General features: G+C 40.7%; 1 protein-coding gene across 29 annotated transcripts in view; it reads right to left on the bottom strand.

Annotated features, from left to right (window-relative positions):
- Positions 1–18,341, bottom strand: part of ank3b (ankyrin 3b) — a 634,594-nt gene that overhangs the window by 191,077 nt on the left and 425,176 nt on the right. For 23 of the 29 annotated variants that reach the window (XM_073027286.1, XM_073027283.1, XM_073027301.1 and 20 more), the window contains exons 5-7: positions 8,626–8,724; positions 3,198–3,383; positions 2,282–2,305 (exon numbers count right to left, since the gene is read on the bottom strand). In XM_073027286.1, coding sequence (XP_072883387.1) covers positions 2,282–2,305; positions 3,198–3,383; positions 8,626–8,724 — 309 coding nt within the window. The remainder of the gene's footprint in view (positions 1–2,281; positions 2,306–3,197; positions 3,384–8,625; positions 8,725–18,341) is intronic. The other 6 variants (XM_073027281.1, XM_073027287.1, XM_073027294.1 and 3 more) reach the window with 1 other exon arrangement.

Here is an 18,341-nt window from a genome sequence, read left to right as displayed (position 1 = left end):
AGATATTAGGGAGAAAGCAGAAAGCATTAGGGGGCGAGGTAAGTTTTAATGCACATCTTAAAGAGCAATTGAAGAAGGAATTGCAGAGCTTGGCAACTGAAAGCACAGTCATCAATGGCAGAGTTATTAAATTCAGCGGGGCTTAAGAGGCCAAGACATATGGAGCAGTCATATTTTAGAGCAACTTAGACAGATATAGTGGGACAAAACTATGAAACGACATGAAAATAGAAAAACATTTTAAAACAGGAACACTGTCAATGTAGGCCATTAGACACAGGAATGATAGCTGAGCACAGGGAAAGCAGCTTTTAACAGTCAGAAACACACATACAGACCCACGCTCTCTCTTCTTTTTCAGTGTACTTCTCACATTGGGCAGTTTTACATATATAAAAATCAGAGAAAATCCTTTCTCCAAACTAAGCCATAATTTCCAGTTGCATCGCATTCCACGCACTGGAATTGTATAATGAATTTGTGCTGAATTTCGGTATGCATCACAGCGTAGACGGATGGAGTTTTCACTCAGACCTCAGACTGATGCGTCTGTTTGCACATCCAAGATGCCAAAGTTTCACAACAAAATTTCCATAATTAAGTGACTTGTAAGTGTCCATTTTCATAAATTAGCCCCACCAGGATCCTGGGGTCTTCTAAACTGCAACTGGGGAGGGATGTACTATAGACAACTAAACGAAAATCAGAATTACCTTGAGTAAAGCCCAACTGCATTTGTCATTGTATGAGGCTGACACCCAATTTCTGACTCAGCAGTACTGCACAGAATCCATTCCCCAGAGAATGGTCTGCTTCTTATCCACACAAGTAAGACTGCACTTCATTAAAGATAGGCATGTGCACGTTAACCTCTTGGCTTCACACAGCCAGGCCATGACCTGCATAGAATTTACAGCCATTTCCAAACATGTTCGAGGAACAACTTGAGGGGAAGCATCTATTACCTAGCTGTAAATAAAAATATTGCTACAAAACATATAGATCTGCGTCACCATTCTTAAGCTTGGTAAACATTGGATGTTAGTCAACAGCAAAATTATACTCGTGAATTAAGAGTTCCTCCAGCATTTTGTGAGTATTGCCATGAATTATATATTGTGCATACGACAGGGAGAGTGATTCAGAATTGGAACTTACAATCAAACCATATGGCATACTTTTAAATGGCATCACCTGCTGTGGGTGCAAATGTGCTCAAAGGGAATATGCCCTTACAGCGGAGAGATCGGCCTTGAAGCACAAAGTAAACAAGAGCTGTAGAAGCTGTTTCTTGCCTGGTGGTGCCTTCTGCTTCAGTAAAGGTCACAATATAGAACTAGTAATGGAGCTGTTATCCAGCTCTAGAGAACATCGCGACAGACACAGCGTCAACAGGTCTAGAATATTTGCTATGATGACTCATGATCTCACCAGCCAGATATATGGGCTGACATGCACTCTTTAAGGAAGTGGCAAAGAGTATAAGGTGAGGATCCAAGAGACATATCCATAACCATGCTGCTTCAAACATTCCCCGAACGCTAAAGTGATCAGTGTTCCAATTAATAAAACAAGCCACCCTTTCTCAGAAACAATGTCATTATCAATACCTATCGCCTTTAGGAAACCAATGCATTTAGATAGGTTCACCTGCAGTGCTGTGTGGGGTTTAAACAAGACCCCCATGTCTAGTGCTTAAGAACATGCAACTACAATTTGGGCCCTACACTTCCAGAGATCTGGAGGCATTAGATGCATTTGCAAAGATGTTCAGCAAGCCTGTTAGCCATGCTTCCATTGGAGTGATGGGGAAGGTGCTGTGTTTAAGAGAGGCATTTCAATATTTTTAAGGATCCAAAGAATCCCTCTTTTCTGACACTTGCAGGGTAAGTGTCATGCAGCAGTCTGGGAAATTCAATCCTAGAAGCACACCTGATCAGGGCTGTCTGCAGTTCCCAGCACCTGCAGTTCACCGTAACTCTGACAAGGGCCCAACTGGCTCTTTCAAGTACGATGGAACTTGGGTTCTGACCAGAACAGATTACAAATGGAAAATTAATGATCATCACCAGCTTCTAAAATGACAAAACATAAAAGGGTGAATAGTCTGTCCCTAAGGCTTCCAGGTCCAACTGCAGAAAGCCCTGCAATTTGATCTATTTCTCCAGATTTGGGCATGCTACAGTTTCAAAAATAAAATAGAAAGCATAGCCAGAAATAAGAGATGAAGCAGCAGCAGCAGCACAAGGATTATGAGTGGCGTGGCATATAATATGTATACCTCTGTGGTCCTATTCACCGTCATCTACGATAGCACATTGGGCAGAGAAGAGAAGGAAAGAAAAATGAAGGATTAGTTCACCGGCGGGTGACAGGCGTTCCACAAACCCTGTGATGAACGAATGACAAGAAAGCAATGATCCAAGCAAAATGGGAAGTAAGAGGCGGCAGCAAGAAAAAAAAAGAAAAAAAGGGAGGAAATTGAAGAGGAATTGCACACTGAATAAATGTTATTTAGAATACTTTCTCATTATATTAAAGCATTTGCACACAATTTTAAAAAGGAAAACCATCATTCACATTTTCCTGTAAAGCAAAGTCTTTGACTTGGTTTCTTAAAAAAAAAATTCAGGATAAAGTTTTCAGTCTTGGCTAGACATATTCCTGCCTCCAATTGCCCAGTCTGCTCACTCCCACTACTTATGGCACAATACATCCAGCCTCAGAAGATCCTTTTTCCCCAAAGCTAGATAGAAAATAAAAGTTGTTCGGCTCCCTACAGGATGATTCTTGACTCTCTGGCAAACAACCATCCAGCCCCCATCCCCTCTTCTCTCCTTCCATTCATTTTCTCTCACTCCTCTAACACCCATCTACCAATCCATTATGGCCATGCCCTGGAGATTACTCTCTGGATCCTAGAAGACACAATAAAAGGGCTGACAAACCGATTTCAGAGGTTATGTGGCAAAAAATGAGAAAGGTCACACCAACTTTTGGCATGTGTTTTGGGCCCACACCACCACTGGATATCACAATAGTGAGACTGCCATGTCTTAAACAGCAGAGCATGAGTTAGAGGGCAGGCAGCATAGTTAAGTGCAGGCTCTGAGCTGGGGGAGGAGGGGGGCAGGCCGCGAGCTGGGGAACAGGCCAGGAGGTACACCGATGCCCACAGGATGTCAAGTAAGGCCTACCTTCGACTCCACGTCGGCGTTGTGGTCATTCTGCAAAAGCAATGCTGCTGCTTTGGTGTCGTCTTTGCGAGCAGCAATGTGCAAGGCTGGCAATCGGACCTTCCCTTTCGTGTCGTTCTCCAGTAGCAGCGAGACCACCTGGTCGTGGCCTTGCTGCAGCGCAACGGCCAATGGAGTAAACCCATCCTGCACAGGGAAATGAAAAAGTAGTGATTATACCCCAAGCATCATAGCTAGAGACATCAACAACACACACAAAATGCTGGTGGAACACAGCAGGCCAGGCAGCATCTATAGGGAGAAGCGCTGTCGACGTTTCGGGCCGAGACCCTTCGTCAGGACTATAGCTAGAGACATCCTGCCTTTACTCCACCTCCGGCACATCCAGAGATAAATACCATTTTACAGGGAACATCATTAAATACATCAAGAGTTTAAGAATAAAAGGCGATAGTAAACACAAGAGTTTCTGCAGATGCTGGAAATCCACATCAACACACACAAAATGCTGGAGGAACTCAGCAGGTCAGGCAGCATCTATGGAGAGGAATAAATAATCAATGTTTTGGGGCGAGACCCTTCACCAGGAAAGGGAAGGGAAGGAGAAAGAAGCCAGAATAAGAAGGTGGGGGAGAGGAAGGAGTACAAGTTGGCAGGTGACAGGTGAAGCCAGGTGAGGCGGATGTCAGGAGGGTTGGTCAGTGGATGATGTTTACTTTTCCTTTCTCAGTAGAGGAAGCCATGGACTGACATATCAGATGGGAATGGAAAGTAGTTATAGTAATTAAAAGTTAAAAGTTATCATAGTGTAGTATTTAAAAGGTTATTGCAGCAAGTTTGGATGAAGTATAGAAGAAAGAAATTCTTAAGGGATAAAAACACTAGCATTCACTAGATCAGTTTTGGTATAGTACCATATATAACAAAACAACCTGCCATTCATCAGCACTTCTTAAGTTTCACCATCAGCAGAACCATGAGCATCTGTCTTGGCTGCTAAAGCAGAAAGATTCAGCTTTGGTACAGAAAAAACTATGCCCAGTTCTCTAGATATGGTCTTATCAAAGCCTGGAACGTTGTAGCAATACTTCTACACCCATTCCTGAATGCTATTAGCCTTGCTGACCAACTTGCTGTACCTTCAATTAGCTTTGTGCTTTGTTTACAAGGATGCCCATGTTCCTTTTTGAATAGTTTCTAAGCATTCAAAAAGTTCCTCTTTTTCTATTCGTCTTTCCTCACATAGCACTTCACCAGCCACCTTTTACAGATTCTTTGTGCCTTTTTCCATACTTTTCTTTCCATCGTCAGCAAACTTAATACATTACTCATGGTCCGTTCATTTTGAAGATTGGCCCTGGATTGAGACCTTGGCACTAATCCTCCTGACAATGCAATAGCTTTCCAAATCCATTCCCATTTTTCTATCTAGGCTGCCCGTCACCTGCCCCGACCAGCCCTTTTTTTGAGTAACTTTCTGTATGTCACCTAACTGAATGTCTTCTGAAAATCTAAATATACCATGCACTGCTTGTTAAGAACTAAAAAAAACACACACAGAAAAAAAAACTACCAGTGGCATGTTCTATTTTTCTTTGGTAAAATAATTTTGCCTCTACCTACCAACTTAGGACTTTATAGTCACGAATTATCACTTTCTAATAAGAAAATTCAGCATTTATCCAATAACTTATTCCACTACCAGCTTATAATGGATTGTACTATCTTCCCTTTTTGTTTACCAGTCATTGTGTTTGTTACCTTGTGATATAGTTGGACAATTATAGGATCTATGGAAATTTGTAAGATTTTTAGAATAATAGGAAACCCCTTTCCAAGAAGCAAATGAGACACACAAAATGCTGGAGGAGCACTGCAGGTCAAGCAGCATCAATGGAGAGGAATAAAGATCCCTGCAAGTGGCCAAAGTGTTACATCTGCCCATGTACCTCCTCCCTCACTTCAATTCAGGGCCCCAAACAATCCTTCCAGGTGAAGGAACTCTTCTCCTGCGAATCTGCTGGGGTCACCCACTGTGTCCAGTGCTCCCAATGCAGCCTCCTCTACATTGGTGAGACCCGTCATAAATTGGGGGATCACTTTGCTGAGCACCTTAGCTCTATTTTTAATTCCGATTCCCATTCCTGTTCTTACATACCTTCTTACATGGCCTCCTCCTGTGCCACAATGAGGCTACCCTCAGGATGGAGGAGAAACACCTTATATTCTGTCCGGGTAGCCTCTAACCTGATGGCATGAATATCAATATCTCCTTCCAGTAAAAAAATCTCTACCTCTCCCCTCGTCTTCTATTCCCCAATGTATCCTCTTACCTCTTCTCACCTACCTATCACCTCCCCCTGAGATGACTCCTTGTTCCCTTTATCCTTTGGTCCACTCTCATCTCTTATCAGATTCCTTCCTCTCCAGCCTCTACCTTTCTCACCCACCTTCTAGGCTTCACCTATTACCCTCTAGCCATCCTCCTTCCCCTCACTCCACCTTTTTCTTTCTGGCATTCTCCCCTTTCCTTTTCAGTCCCAAAGGAAGGTCTTGGCCTGAAATGTTGACAGTTCATTCATTTCCATAGATGCTGCCTGACCTGCTGAGTCCCTCTAGCATTTTATGTGTATTGGTTTGGATTTCCAGTATCTGCAGAATTTCACATATTTAGGAATAAATAGTCAATGTTTCATCAGAGTCTTCATCTCAGCCTGAAACGTCAATTATTCCTCTCCATAGATGCTGCCTGATCTGCTGAGTTCCTCCAGTATTTTGTGTGCTGATCTGGATTTCCGGCATCTGCAGAATCTCTTGTATTTACCAAATGAGAATAATGGCAGTCTGCATAATTGCCAAGCTGTTGATAATAAAAGATCTGGGTCATCTCGATTTGTATTCAACACACAATGATGAAACAGACCCTCTCATGCCATAAGATCCAACCAAAGAGGGAATACAGGTCCAATAATCCAACCCATATTCTTGTGCAGTGAAGGTCAGTTTGCCAAAAGAGTAGGTTCAAATTAGACACAGTTCACACCACTGGGCATCTCATTGTAAAGAATAGCTCATCCACTGAATAAGGCAGGACAATCTGCCTAAAGCCATTAAAAAAAAAGCATGTGACCGTGGTTTTTTTTACAAATGGAAGTAAAGAGCACAAAAGCCAGAAAGTTATGCTGAACTTTATAAAACATTATTTCATCTCCAGCTGTAATACTGCATTCAAATCCACACACCGTGCTTCAGTAAGGATGTTAGTGTATAGAACAGATGTACTGGAATATTTCCAGGAATGAGGGCAAGTCTTAGAGCATCATTACAACTCAGAAGTCTGTACTGGTTCCTTGTCAAACAGTCCTATCAACCCACTCCACTGCTCTTTGCCCACACATCTGCAAATTATTTTCTCCCATGCCAGTCCTAAACTCTTTTGAAAACTGGTAAATAACTTAGAAAATGGACTGTAAAGGGCAGCGTTGTTCTCTCTAGACTAGAAAAACCTGATGGTATATTTTGCCAAGTTACTTAAAATATACACAGGTTTGGATAGAATAAATATTGGCTCACGATCGTTAAAGTGGTTTATAGTTATGAGGAGAAGGCAGGAGAATTGAGGTTGAGAAAAAAAGTTCATGACTGAATGGTGGAGCAGACTAAATTGTCTAATTCTGCGGGTTTCTTATGGTCTAAAGCTGAAGAGATGATAAGAAAAAGGCAAAGATTTAAAGCAGGGGTTTCCAATTTTTTTACCCCTTGGACCAAGGGTTAAGCCAAGGGTCTGTGAAGCCCAGGTTGGGAATCCCTGATTTAAAGTGATCATCAGGATCACCAGAGGTGGTTTCAGAAGAAAACTTCATTTTTCACAGAAGTAGCAGCTGAGGTTTAAAGCCTGATAATGTAGTGGAACTGGATTCAGTTGTAAATGTCAAAGGAAAGAAAGATGTATGAACGAGCAAGATGTGACAAATTTTAGTTTTAGTGAATGCTGTAGAACTCAGTGGCCACTTTATTAGGTACACCTATAAAACTGCCTGTTAATGTATGATCAGCCAATCACATGACAGCAATTTAATGCATAAAAGCATGCAGACATGGTTAAGAGGTTCAGTTGTTGTTCAGATCAAACATCAGAATGGGGAAGAAATGTGATATAAGTGACTTTGACTGTGGAATGAGAGACGGGAAAGTTTGAGTTTCTCAGAAACTGCAACAGTCTCTAGAGTTTACAGTGAATGATGTGAAAGACAAAAAAAAATCCAGTGAGCAGCAGTTCTGTGGGCGAAGGTGCCTTGCTAATGAGATAGGTCAGAGAAAAATGGCCAGACTGGTTCAAGCTGACAGGGAGGTGACAGTGACTCAAATAACTACACGTTACAACAGCGGTGTGCAGAAGAGCATTCTAAATGTACAACACATTGAAGCTTGAATTGGATGGGTTACAGCAGCAGCTGAAGAAGATACACACAATGGCCACTTTAATAGGTAGAGGAGGGACCTCAAAGGTTACAAGGTTCATAAAGTTGATCACTGAGTGCATATTCATTTCCCATCAATGCTACATATTAAAGGATGTTCTGTAAGCCCAGCTCCCAGTGCCAAGCCTTCTTTCAGAGAGGCACAGATTACAGAACATTATACAATCCCATCAATTACCTTATGTTCTTGCCTTGGACTTAACTAAGAAACACAGTCTGATTGGCAAAACATTTAACTGTTTGATAAAGTCAAGTTTCTGAAAGGCAACTTCAATGATTATGGTTGAGGGATAAATACTGACCAATACATCATGCGATCTGCCTCACATTTCTTCAAATAGTATTGTGGAATTCTTTATGCAATAGCAGAAAAAGGCCCTTGTTGACCAAACCTCACAAATAACAGCATCTATGACAATTCATGACTTCTTCAGTACTCGAACTGAGTGACAATCTGAATAATGTGTTCAAACATCTTGGCAGTGTGCAGGAGCCTGAAGACACAGACTCAATGTTTCAGGTACAGCCTCTTTTCCTCTACCATCAGATTTCTGAATGGGCAATGAACCCATGAGCACTACCTCACTATTTTTTCCTTCTCCTTTTGCACTACGTAATTTAATTTAATATTCTTTTTCATATATGCCTATTGTAATTTATAGATTTTATTATCATGTATTGCAGTGTACTGCTGTCACATAACAACAAATTTCATGACAGATGCCAGTGATATTAAACCTGATTCTGATTCTCCCAACCAGGCAGTCTTTTGTTCTGTGAAACCCAGCTGGCCACAGACAGCAGCTGCAAATATCTTGAACTAATTAAATTATAGAATCCTGTGTGGTCCCCCAAGAAAAATCTTGAAGTTTTTTTTAACACTCACTTGCTTTTAATTGATAAATATGCACAATATGAAGACAAAAAGATCATTCCTATGATGTTACCTCAGTTGCAATGCTCTGACTTGCCCCATTGTCGAGAAGAAACTTTACAACTTCCAGGTGATTCTCCTGAGCAGCCATATATAAAGGAGTGAAGCCATTCTGCAAAAGAAAGATAAATATTGTCATCATACATAGGGAAAAAGTGTAATTTTGCTTCACTTTACAAAGGTTTATTCTGGTCTCTTCTTCTTAAAGAATAAATTAGCCCTAAGGGGGATTTTTCTTCCATATCCACATTTAAGGCTCTTTACTACCACTCTCCTCTGCTTGCTTCAACTTGTTGACATACTTAAACAACACCTCTACACACCTGAGCCCCAACAGAAGAAAAATGGGAAAATGCAAAGAGCCTTCAGGGCCTTAAGATCAAGATCTAATGCGAAGATAGAAAGATAAGAGGGTCTAAATGGCCCACATTCATTTAGCAACCAATTCCATCTCCTTGCCACCTTTCTATTGGGTAAAAGCCAGGTGAGAACATTCAAAAGCACAACCAGTTTTAACCAAAGAGTCAAAAAAAAAGGCTATCTTAATTTACTATAAATGTATCTTCTATCTGATAGTTAGCTAGTGGTGTAGTGGCATCTGCAATGGACTTCGAGGTGAGTGTCCGGCCGGCTCTTTGCATGCTTTCCATCCATGTTGGGTTGAGCTAGCAACTCAGTCTCATAAAAAAAGACAAAAATGCGAAGAAATGGCAAGGTCACCACCCGTTGTGGCCCAAGGTGAAGAAAGGAACAACAAACAACAAAACAAACAACTATCTGATAGTGCCTCAATTGCTGTCCAGCAAGGGCTGACTGAACCCAATCTGAATCCATAATTAATACACAAGAAACTTAGATGTACTGTCCCCAACTTGGGGAGGGGGACTCTTTGGGGCTCAGGCAGAATAAAATGTTCACTTTTAATTCCAATGGAAATACATGTGCTAATAATACATTTTTGTCATCAAAAATATTTGTGGAATGGCAAGGAGTTTTGTTAAAATAACCAAACTTATTAAATTACTTTTAAGTTATTTTCATTTTATTGAGGTTCATCTTGAGTTAAATGAGTTAAATATTATTTTCTCTTCAATCATATTACTTAATTACCTCTATTTGTGTCCTCCAATACAAGAAGGGCGTTATGTTCAAGGTTAACCTGAAATATTAATATAGCTTCTGCATAGAAGATGTGAGAGTCAGCTAGTTCATTTTTCTTCATTTTTATGGAAAACCGATCTTCAATTAATGAAAAAAAGATGTATCTGACTGTGAACGTGTTAGTCAATCAAAAGCATTCCTAGCTTCATTTCACGTCAAAATCCATTTGCTTCAAGGCCATCTTGTGAAGCTAAGACACTTCATTAAGCATTCAGGACACGTAACATTGTAGTTAGTAAGACACAAGCACATTGATCCAAGGATCAAGGTTAGATTCTTAGTGCTTTTAAAATAGCTTTAATCATAGGATGCTGGGTAGAGTAGGATTCAGAGCCAACTTTTTGTATTGGCCAGCAAAAGTATGTACAGTCAAGACCCTAACTTTTAAAGTCCACTGACATTTCAATTGTCCAGTGAGTACTTTATAACTGCTCCAGCTTTGAGGCATCCATTGGTCAGGGTCGACCATGGATGCTGAGTCCTAGCTGTCTACATATATGCAAGTCAGGGCAGTATGATATGGAGAGCAAACGGTTGTTCATGCAGCATGCCCTGCCTCTCCACGCAGCTCATGAATTCGAAGAAACAGCAAAGACCAATACAGTTTGGCACTAGCGATGCCTGAAGCTTTCCCCATGAGTGGGTATAGCTGCAAGGCAGTGGTGAATTGAGATCAGAGTTCTCCTTCTCTGAGGTGAGCTGCAAACCACAGCTGACGAGCCCCGTCCATCCAGGCTGCTCCAGCATGTGAACAGGAGGGAAGGGGCAATACTGCAGGGTAACGATGAGTACGTATCAGGAAGGGGCACAGGAATAAAAATAGATGTGTAAAATTAAATCACACAAAATACTGGAGGAACTCAGCAGGAAAAGAGTACAGTTGACGTTTTGGGCCATTAGCCTTTGGCAGAACTCTTTTCCATAGATGCTGCCTGGCCTGCTGAGTTTCTCCAGCATTTTGTGTGTGCTGCTCAGATTTCTAGCATCTGCAGATTTTCTCTTGTATGTAAAGTTAAATCCCCTTTTTTATCAGTGGTGTTCAAAACCATCAGATGAGCAACAATGAAGTGACTAATGCTAGGGATTGAATATTCTGCATTACATATTATTTTGGAAGAACAAGCAAATAGAAAAAAAAGAGGTGGTGTAGATCTGTTAATAATCTTTACTGCAGTGTTGGTTCAGAAGCTTAAGATGTAAAATCAGTTCTGATAGAGATTAAAAGGAAAAATAGGGTAAGGAGTCACTGGTAGATGTGGTATGTACCTCCCTTAATTATACTGTTGGACAGAATATCAATCAAGAAATAATTGGGAGCTTGAATGAAAGGATCTGCAACAATCAAATGCAATTTTCAACTAAGTTCAAAGTAAATTTATTATCAACATACATCTACATCACCGTATACAACCCTGAGATTTATTTTCTTGCAGGCATACTCGATAAATCCAATAACCATAATAGAATCAGTGAAAGGCAGCACCAACAGGGTGGACAACCAATGTGCAAAAGACAACAAACTGTAAATACAAAAGAAAGAAAAAAAATAGTAAATAAGTGATGAATATCAAGGACATGAACTAAAGAGACCTTGAAAGTGAGTCCATAGGTTGTCGGAACAGTTCAGTGACAGAGCAAATAAAGTTGAGTGAAGTTATCCACTCTGGTTCAAGAGCCTGATGGTTGAAGGGTAATAATGTTCTTCAACCCGGTGGTATGAGTCCCGAGGCTCCTGTACCTTCTTCCCGATGGCAGCAACAAGAAGAGAGCATGGCTTGATTGTTGGGGTCCTTGATAATGGACGCTGTATTCCTGCAGCAATGCTTCATGTAGATCTGTGCAATGGTGTGGAGGCCTTTCCCTATGATGGACTGGGCTGTATCCACTACACTTGGTAGGATTTTCTGTTCAAGGGTACTGGTGTTTCCATACCAGGCTGTGATGCAGCCAGTCAATATACTCTCCACCACACTTCTATGGAAGTTAGTCAAAGTTATAAATGTCATGCCAAATCTTCACAAACTCCTAAGGAAGTAGAGGTGCTACTGTGGCTTCTTCATATTGCAGCAAGATTTTCAGTCTCTCTGCTGTATGCTGATTCATCACCACCTTTGATTTTGTCTACGACAGTGATGTTGTCAGCAAACTTAAATATGACATTAGAGCAGTGCTTAGCCACAAAGTCATAAGTGTAAAGTGAGTAGAGCAGGGGGGTAAGCGCACAGTTCTGCAGTGCACCTATGCTGAAGATGTTGTGGAGGAGATGTTGTTGTTTTCAATACGAATTGGGGTCTGCAAGTGAATGTATCATGGTTGAGAACTCAATTGCACAAGGAGGTATTGAGACCAAGGTCTTGAAGCTTATTGATTAGTTTTGAGGGGATGACAGTAATGAATGCAGAGTTGTACTTGGTCAAGAGCATACTGATATGTGCATCTTTGCTGTCCAGATGTTCCAGGGTTGAGTGAAAAGCCAATAAAATGGAAACCTGTTGTGGACCTGTTGTGCCAGCAAGCAATTTGGAGGCGATCAAAGTCATTTCTCATTCAGGAGTTAATATGTTTCATCACAAACCTTTCAAAACACTTTATCACTGTGGATGTAAGTGCTACTGGACAATAGTCATTGAGGCAAGTTACCACATTCTTCTTAGACAGTGGAATAATTGAACCTTGCTTAAAGTAGGTGGGTACCTTATCCTGCCCAAGTGAGATGTTAAAGATCTCAGTGAACACTCAAGCCTGTTGATCAGCATAAGTCTTTAGCACTCGGCCAGGTACATTGTCTGGGCCAGATGCTTTCCACAGGTTCACCCTCCTGAAGGATGCTCTCATGTCGGCCTCAAAGACTGAGATCACAGTATCATCAGGTTCTGTAGGAGTTCATGATGGTTCTTCCGTGCTTTGATGGTCAAAGTGAGTATAGAAGGTGTTGAGCTCATCTGAAAGTGAAGCCCTGTTGTGACCTACTGTATATTGCTTTATTTCACTTTGTAAGAGGTGATAGCATTCAAGCCCTGCCACAGCTGTCGAGCATCCTTTAGTGATTCAACTTTAGTCTGGAATTGCCACTTCACCCAAGCAATAGCTTTCCAGATATCGTACCTGGACCTCTTGTAACTTCCTTGGTCACCAGAATTGAGACTTGAACACCTCTGCCCTGCCCTAGATCTTATAGTTCATCCAGGGCTTCTGGTTGGGGAAGACTGAATGATTTTGTGGGGACACACTCATATAGCACTGTTTTTATAAAGCCTATGACAACCGTGGTATATTCATTCAGATCCACAAATGAATCCTTGAACACTGCCCAGTCTTTGACTTTGATTCCACCGACTCGAAGCAATCGCATAGCCACATTTCTGCCTCCTGCAACCACCCATTTGTAGTCCTAATCTTTGGGGTTTTGCTCTTTAGCTTCTGCTTGCATGCAGGTAGGAGGAGGACTGCCAAGTGATCTGATTTATTGAAATACAGACAGGGCATAGAGAGGTAGGCCTTCCTTATCTTAGTATAACAGTGGCCTAGGGGGTTGGGACCTCTGGTGCTACAGGTTATATGCTGATGGTAATTGGTCAGGGAGTTCTTCAAACCAGCCTGATTGAAATCCCTGACTTTCAGCTGAAATGCTTCGGGGTGGACAGTTTCTCGTTTGGTGAATGCATCATGCAGTACCTCAAGTGTCAGATTACAGTTGGCCACTGGTGGTGTGTAAACTGTGGTCAGGATTATGGAGGAGAAACCACTTGGCAAATAGGGTAGTCAGCATTTGGTTATCAGGTGCTCAAGGTTGGGTGAACAAAACTGTCACGTCAGAGCACCACAGGGATTTTACCATGAAACACACACCTCCACCGTTTATCTCTTCTCAATCAGCAGATTAGTTCATCCTGTGTGTCAGGAAGCCTTCAGATCTGATCACTGTAGTTTGTGTACTCTGAGTAAGCCACATCTCAGTAAAAACCAAAAGACAACAGTCCCTCATTTCCCTTTGATACAGCAATCTTGCCCTCAGGTCCTCAGTTTTGTTTTCCAGCAACTGCAGACTTGCTAACAAGATGCTGGGTCGAGGCAGCCTCATCCCTCTGCATTTCAGCCTGGTTTGGAGTACCCCTCCCTCCTGCTTTGCTTCTGGCCATGGCAATAAACCTTTGTATGCTTAATGACGACACACCTGCTTGCCTGGGAGTTAAGTTTGCCGAGTCTTTCAGAAGATTGTCAAATCTGTAGTTCATTAAATCGATTTAAAAGTATGTTTCTTAAAGGGAAATTACATGTTGCAGATTGCAGTGAGAGTAATTCAAAAAAAGTATATTTAATAGTATGTAGCCTGTAGAACATCACCATGGGGGTTATGGTCACCATTGTGGCAATATCGATCATCCTTTAGATTGAACAATTCAAATGTAGCCTTGAGATAAAGTTGCATTTCAGAATATTTCCTTTACCAACATGTTGAGGAACTAATCAGGGTACTCTACATCAGACACCGTGTAGTGAGACAAGATTAATAAATGATCTCATAGCAAAGGTTCTCCTCAGAAACTATTTGTAGAACAGCAGAATTTATAATCTAGTTCAAAGCTGAGAAATGCAGGTCTGAAACTAGGATTCTAAACTTAGCATAACAGTTAGCAAAACATCACTACAGCACCAGCAACCTGGGATCAAATCTGCTACTGTCTGTACGGAGTTTGCACGTTCACCCGTGAGCACGTGGGTGCCAATCAGGTACTCCGGGAGTCTCCACCTACATTCCAAAGACGTACAGCTAAGCAGGTTACTTAATAGGTTCATTGGTCACATGGTTGCAATTGGGTGGTGTGGGCACGTTGGGCCAGAAAGATGTGTGAAAATGTCGTAAGTAAAAACATAAAAACAATTGCAAGAGTATGAAGTACTCATTGCAAGAGGATGAGTATGAAGAGTTGGCTAAAGTGGACTGGAAAACTACTTTAAACTGCAAAACAATAGATTAGCAGTGATAGACACTTATGGACATTTGTAGATGCATTTCATACATTGCAGCAAAGATGAGGACCAAAGGATATACACCATCTATAGTTAAATCTTAAAGATAAAATGAAATTGAAGTAAAAAGCAAGCCACATTTTGGAGATTAGTGGCAGGCCAGTTGATGAAGACATTTTTAAGAATGAATGAGAATTCCATAAAGGGTGAGCAGAAGACGAATGAAATTAGCAAATAATATGGAAACTGACAATAGAGCTTCAATTGTTATACACAAGGGAATGAGTGACTGAGACCTTTTGAGAAGGAGATTGGGAAATTAACAATGAAAAACAGAAAAATAACTGTTTCTAAATATTGATTTTGGATTAGTCTTAATATCAAAGAACTCAAAAGACATTCCAATAATAATATTAATGATCAAGAGGCTATTAAGGAAGGAGCAATTTAAAACAACTATGATCACCAGAAAAGTATTCTAGGCAAACTGAAGCCCAGCAAGTTGCCTGCACCTCAGGTTTTTAAGGAAATGGATGCTGAGATAATGAATACATTTGTTGTAATTTATCAAAATTCTCCAGCCACTATACAATGAAGATGATAGTCCTAAGTTCAAAATAAATTTGTTATCAGAATATGTACTTGTCACCAGATACAACCTTGAGATTCATTTTCTTGCAGACATTTACAGGAAAAATAAAGAAATACAATAGAATCTATGAAAAACCATACATAAACTGTGCAAATAAAACAAAATACTACTGAGAACAAGTTGTAAATTGTTTTTGAAAGTGAATCTGTAGGTCACAGAATTAGTTCAGCGTTGTGGTGAGTGAAGTTATCCATTCCAGTTCAAGAGCCTGATGGCTGTTCCAGAACCTGTCGTTGAGAGATCTACGGCTTCAGTACCTCTTGCCTGATGGCAGTAGTGAGTAGAGAGCATGGCCTGGATGGTGGGGGTCTTTGATGATGAATGCTGCTTTCTTGAGGTAGTGCTCTATGTAAATGAGCTCAGTGGTGGGAAGGGCTTTGCCTGCGATGGACAGGGCTGTTTACATCACTTTCTGTAGCCTCTTCCATTCCTGGGCATTGGTGTTTTCATACTAGGCCATAATACAACCAGTTAAGATAATCTTCACTGTGCATCTATAGATGTTTATCAAAGTTTTTTAATGACATTCCCAATCTACACTAACTTCTAAGAAATTAGAAGGACTGTTGTGCCTTCTTTGTGATGGCACTCATGTGCTGGTCCCAGGACAGGTCATCTGATATGAATATGCAAAGGAATTTCAAGTTATTGATTCTCTCCAGCTCCAAACCCCTAGTGAAGACTGGCTCATGGATTTCCGGCTTCTTCCTCATTTAGTGGATGATCAGCTCTTTGGTTTTGCTGACAATCAGTGAGAGGTTGTTGTGGCACCATCAACTAGTTTTTCAATCTCCCTCCTAAAGGCTGATTTGCCACCTCCTTTGATTCAGCCAACAACAGTGGTGTGGTCAGCAAACTTACATACAGCATTGGATCTGTATTTAGCCACACAATCATAGGTACAAAATGAGTAAAATAGGCCTAAAAGGGGGAAAAAAAACAATGAGCTGATGTTGTCATTGAGAAAATGATGGAACCCTTTATTAAGGGATATTTAAAAAAAAAAGACAATAAAGCAAAGTTAATAGTGATTCAATGAAAGGAAAATCATGAATTTGTTAGAATTCTTTGAGGATGTAACCAATAGCTTGGATAAAAAGGAACGGGCATATGTATTTGGGTTGGAAAATGCATTTAAAAAGATGCATAATTTGGGTATAATATGTTGATGCTGACAGGGAGATGGTCACAGAAGAGAGGTGGAATAAATGGACCATTTTGAAAATGGCAATCAGTAACTTGTGGGATCTCAACTACTTATCACCCACATCGATTGTTTTGAGTATACTGGAATATTGCCAGATCTGATGATCATACAAAAACAGGTGAGTTAGCAAGTTGTGTGGAAAGGTCTGAACTGGGATATGGTTAGGCTATGTGAGAAGCTGGTAGATGGAGTCTAATGTGCAGAAATATTATTCACTTTTTATTATTCACTATTAATTCACTTAAATAGTCAAACAATAAAATGTTGAGGTAGAAAGGGATCTGGGGGTCCTAGAGCATGAAGCATAAATATTAGCATGCAGGAAACAACTGTGAAGGCTAATAGAATGGAGGCCTTTATTACAAGGGGCATGGAATATAAATGTTAGGAGGTCTTAATGCAACTTTGCAGGGTTCTCGTGAGACCACACCCAGAGTTCTGCATGGAGACTAGTCTTCCATATGTAAGGAAGGATGTGTTTGTAATGGAGATAGTGCAGAAAAGGTTAAATAAGTTCAATAAGTTGAATCCTAGAAAGAAAAGATTGACATATGATGAAAAATTGAGCAGGATGTCCCTAAACTTATATGAATTTAGAAGGACCATATTGAAACATAAAATTCTGCGGGAATTAAACAGAGTAGATACTGAGAGGGCATTTCCCTGGTGGAAATATTAGAACTAGGTAGCGTTGTTTCAGAATGAGCGCTTGCTTATTTCATCAGGAATGAGGCAAAATTTCTTTCAAAGAATTGTGAAATGTTTTATCCCAGAGAATGGAGGAGACAGAATCATTGTATATATTTAAAGCGGAAATCAGCAGCTATTTACAGTATCAAGGAGTGGAGAGGTTTGGGGAGGGAGCAAGAAGGTTTTGTCAAGATAAAGAATGGCAAGTCAGGCTATCTGGAGTACTACTGCTCCTGTTCCACATGTTCTTCCACTAAGAAGGAAAATGGTATTTCTAATTCAGTACAATATTCACAACAAAAGACCATTTACTGCTGGATCTGCTCCGTATTCAACTGGATGATAGTTAAATAATTCACCCTCCTCAGAAGCGGTAGGTAGAAAATAACAATAATCAGTTGGGATTTCAGCAAGGGAAACCACAAATCCATTGGAGCGTTGGTGAAGGTGAACCAGTTGGTATCACATATTATTAGAAGACTTTAGTGAAGTGTCATACAAGATGTTATTAAACAAAATTCCTGCCACTTTCTGAAGATTATATGTTCTCCCTGAGATCTCATGGGTTTCCTCCCACAGTCCAAAGACATACCAGTGGGTAGGTAATAGGTCCTTGTAAATTGATCCATGATTAGGTGAGAGTTAAATTGGGGATTGCTGGGTACTGTGGCTCAAAGGACTGGAAGGGCCAATTTCACACTGCATCTCAATTCAAAAAAAATTAGATTGGATGGTATTGGGGGCAATACACCGTACATGACTAGAAATCCCAGAGTAGAAATAAATGAGTATAGCATATTTGGTGCTGGGCCTCCAATTGTTCACCATCTATATCAATCATTTTGAGGAAGAGATAATTGTAATACATACATCCAAGTTTGCTGATGACAAAGTAAGATGAGCTGAGAGGGATGTAGAGTGGCTTCGAGGAGATATGGGCAGGTAAGTGAGTTGCTGAGGAAAGGCAATTGGAAAGTGCAACACAGAGGTCAATCACTTTACCAAATAAAAGAAACAAAGCATTTGTGAATGGCGAGAGTCTGGAAGG

The sequence above is a fragment of the Hemitrygon akajei genome, chromosome 23 (genome assembly GCF_048418815.1).
Source record: "Hemitrygon akajei chromosome 23, sHemAka1.3, whole genome shotgun sequence".
Taxonomy (NCBI): domain Eukaryota; kingdom Metazoa; phylum Chordata; class Chondrichthyes; order Myliobatiformes; family Dasyatidae; genus Hemitrygon; species Hemitrygon akajei.
The sequence above is the reverse complement of the archived record's forward strand: the minus strand, read 5'-3'. Positions and strand labels throughout refer to the sequence as shown.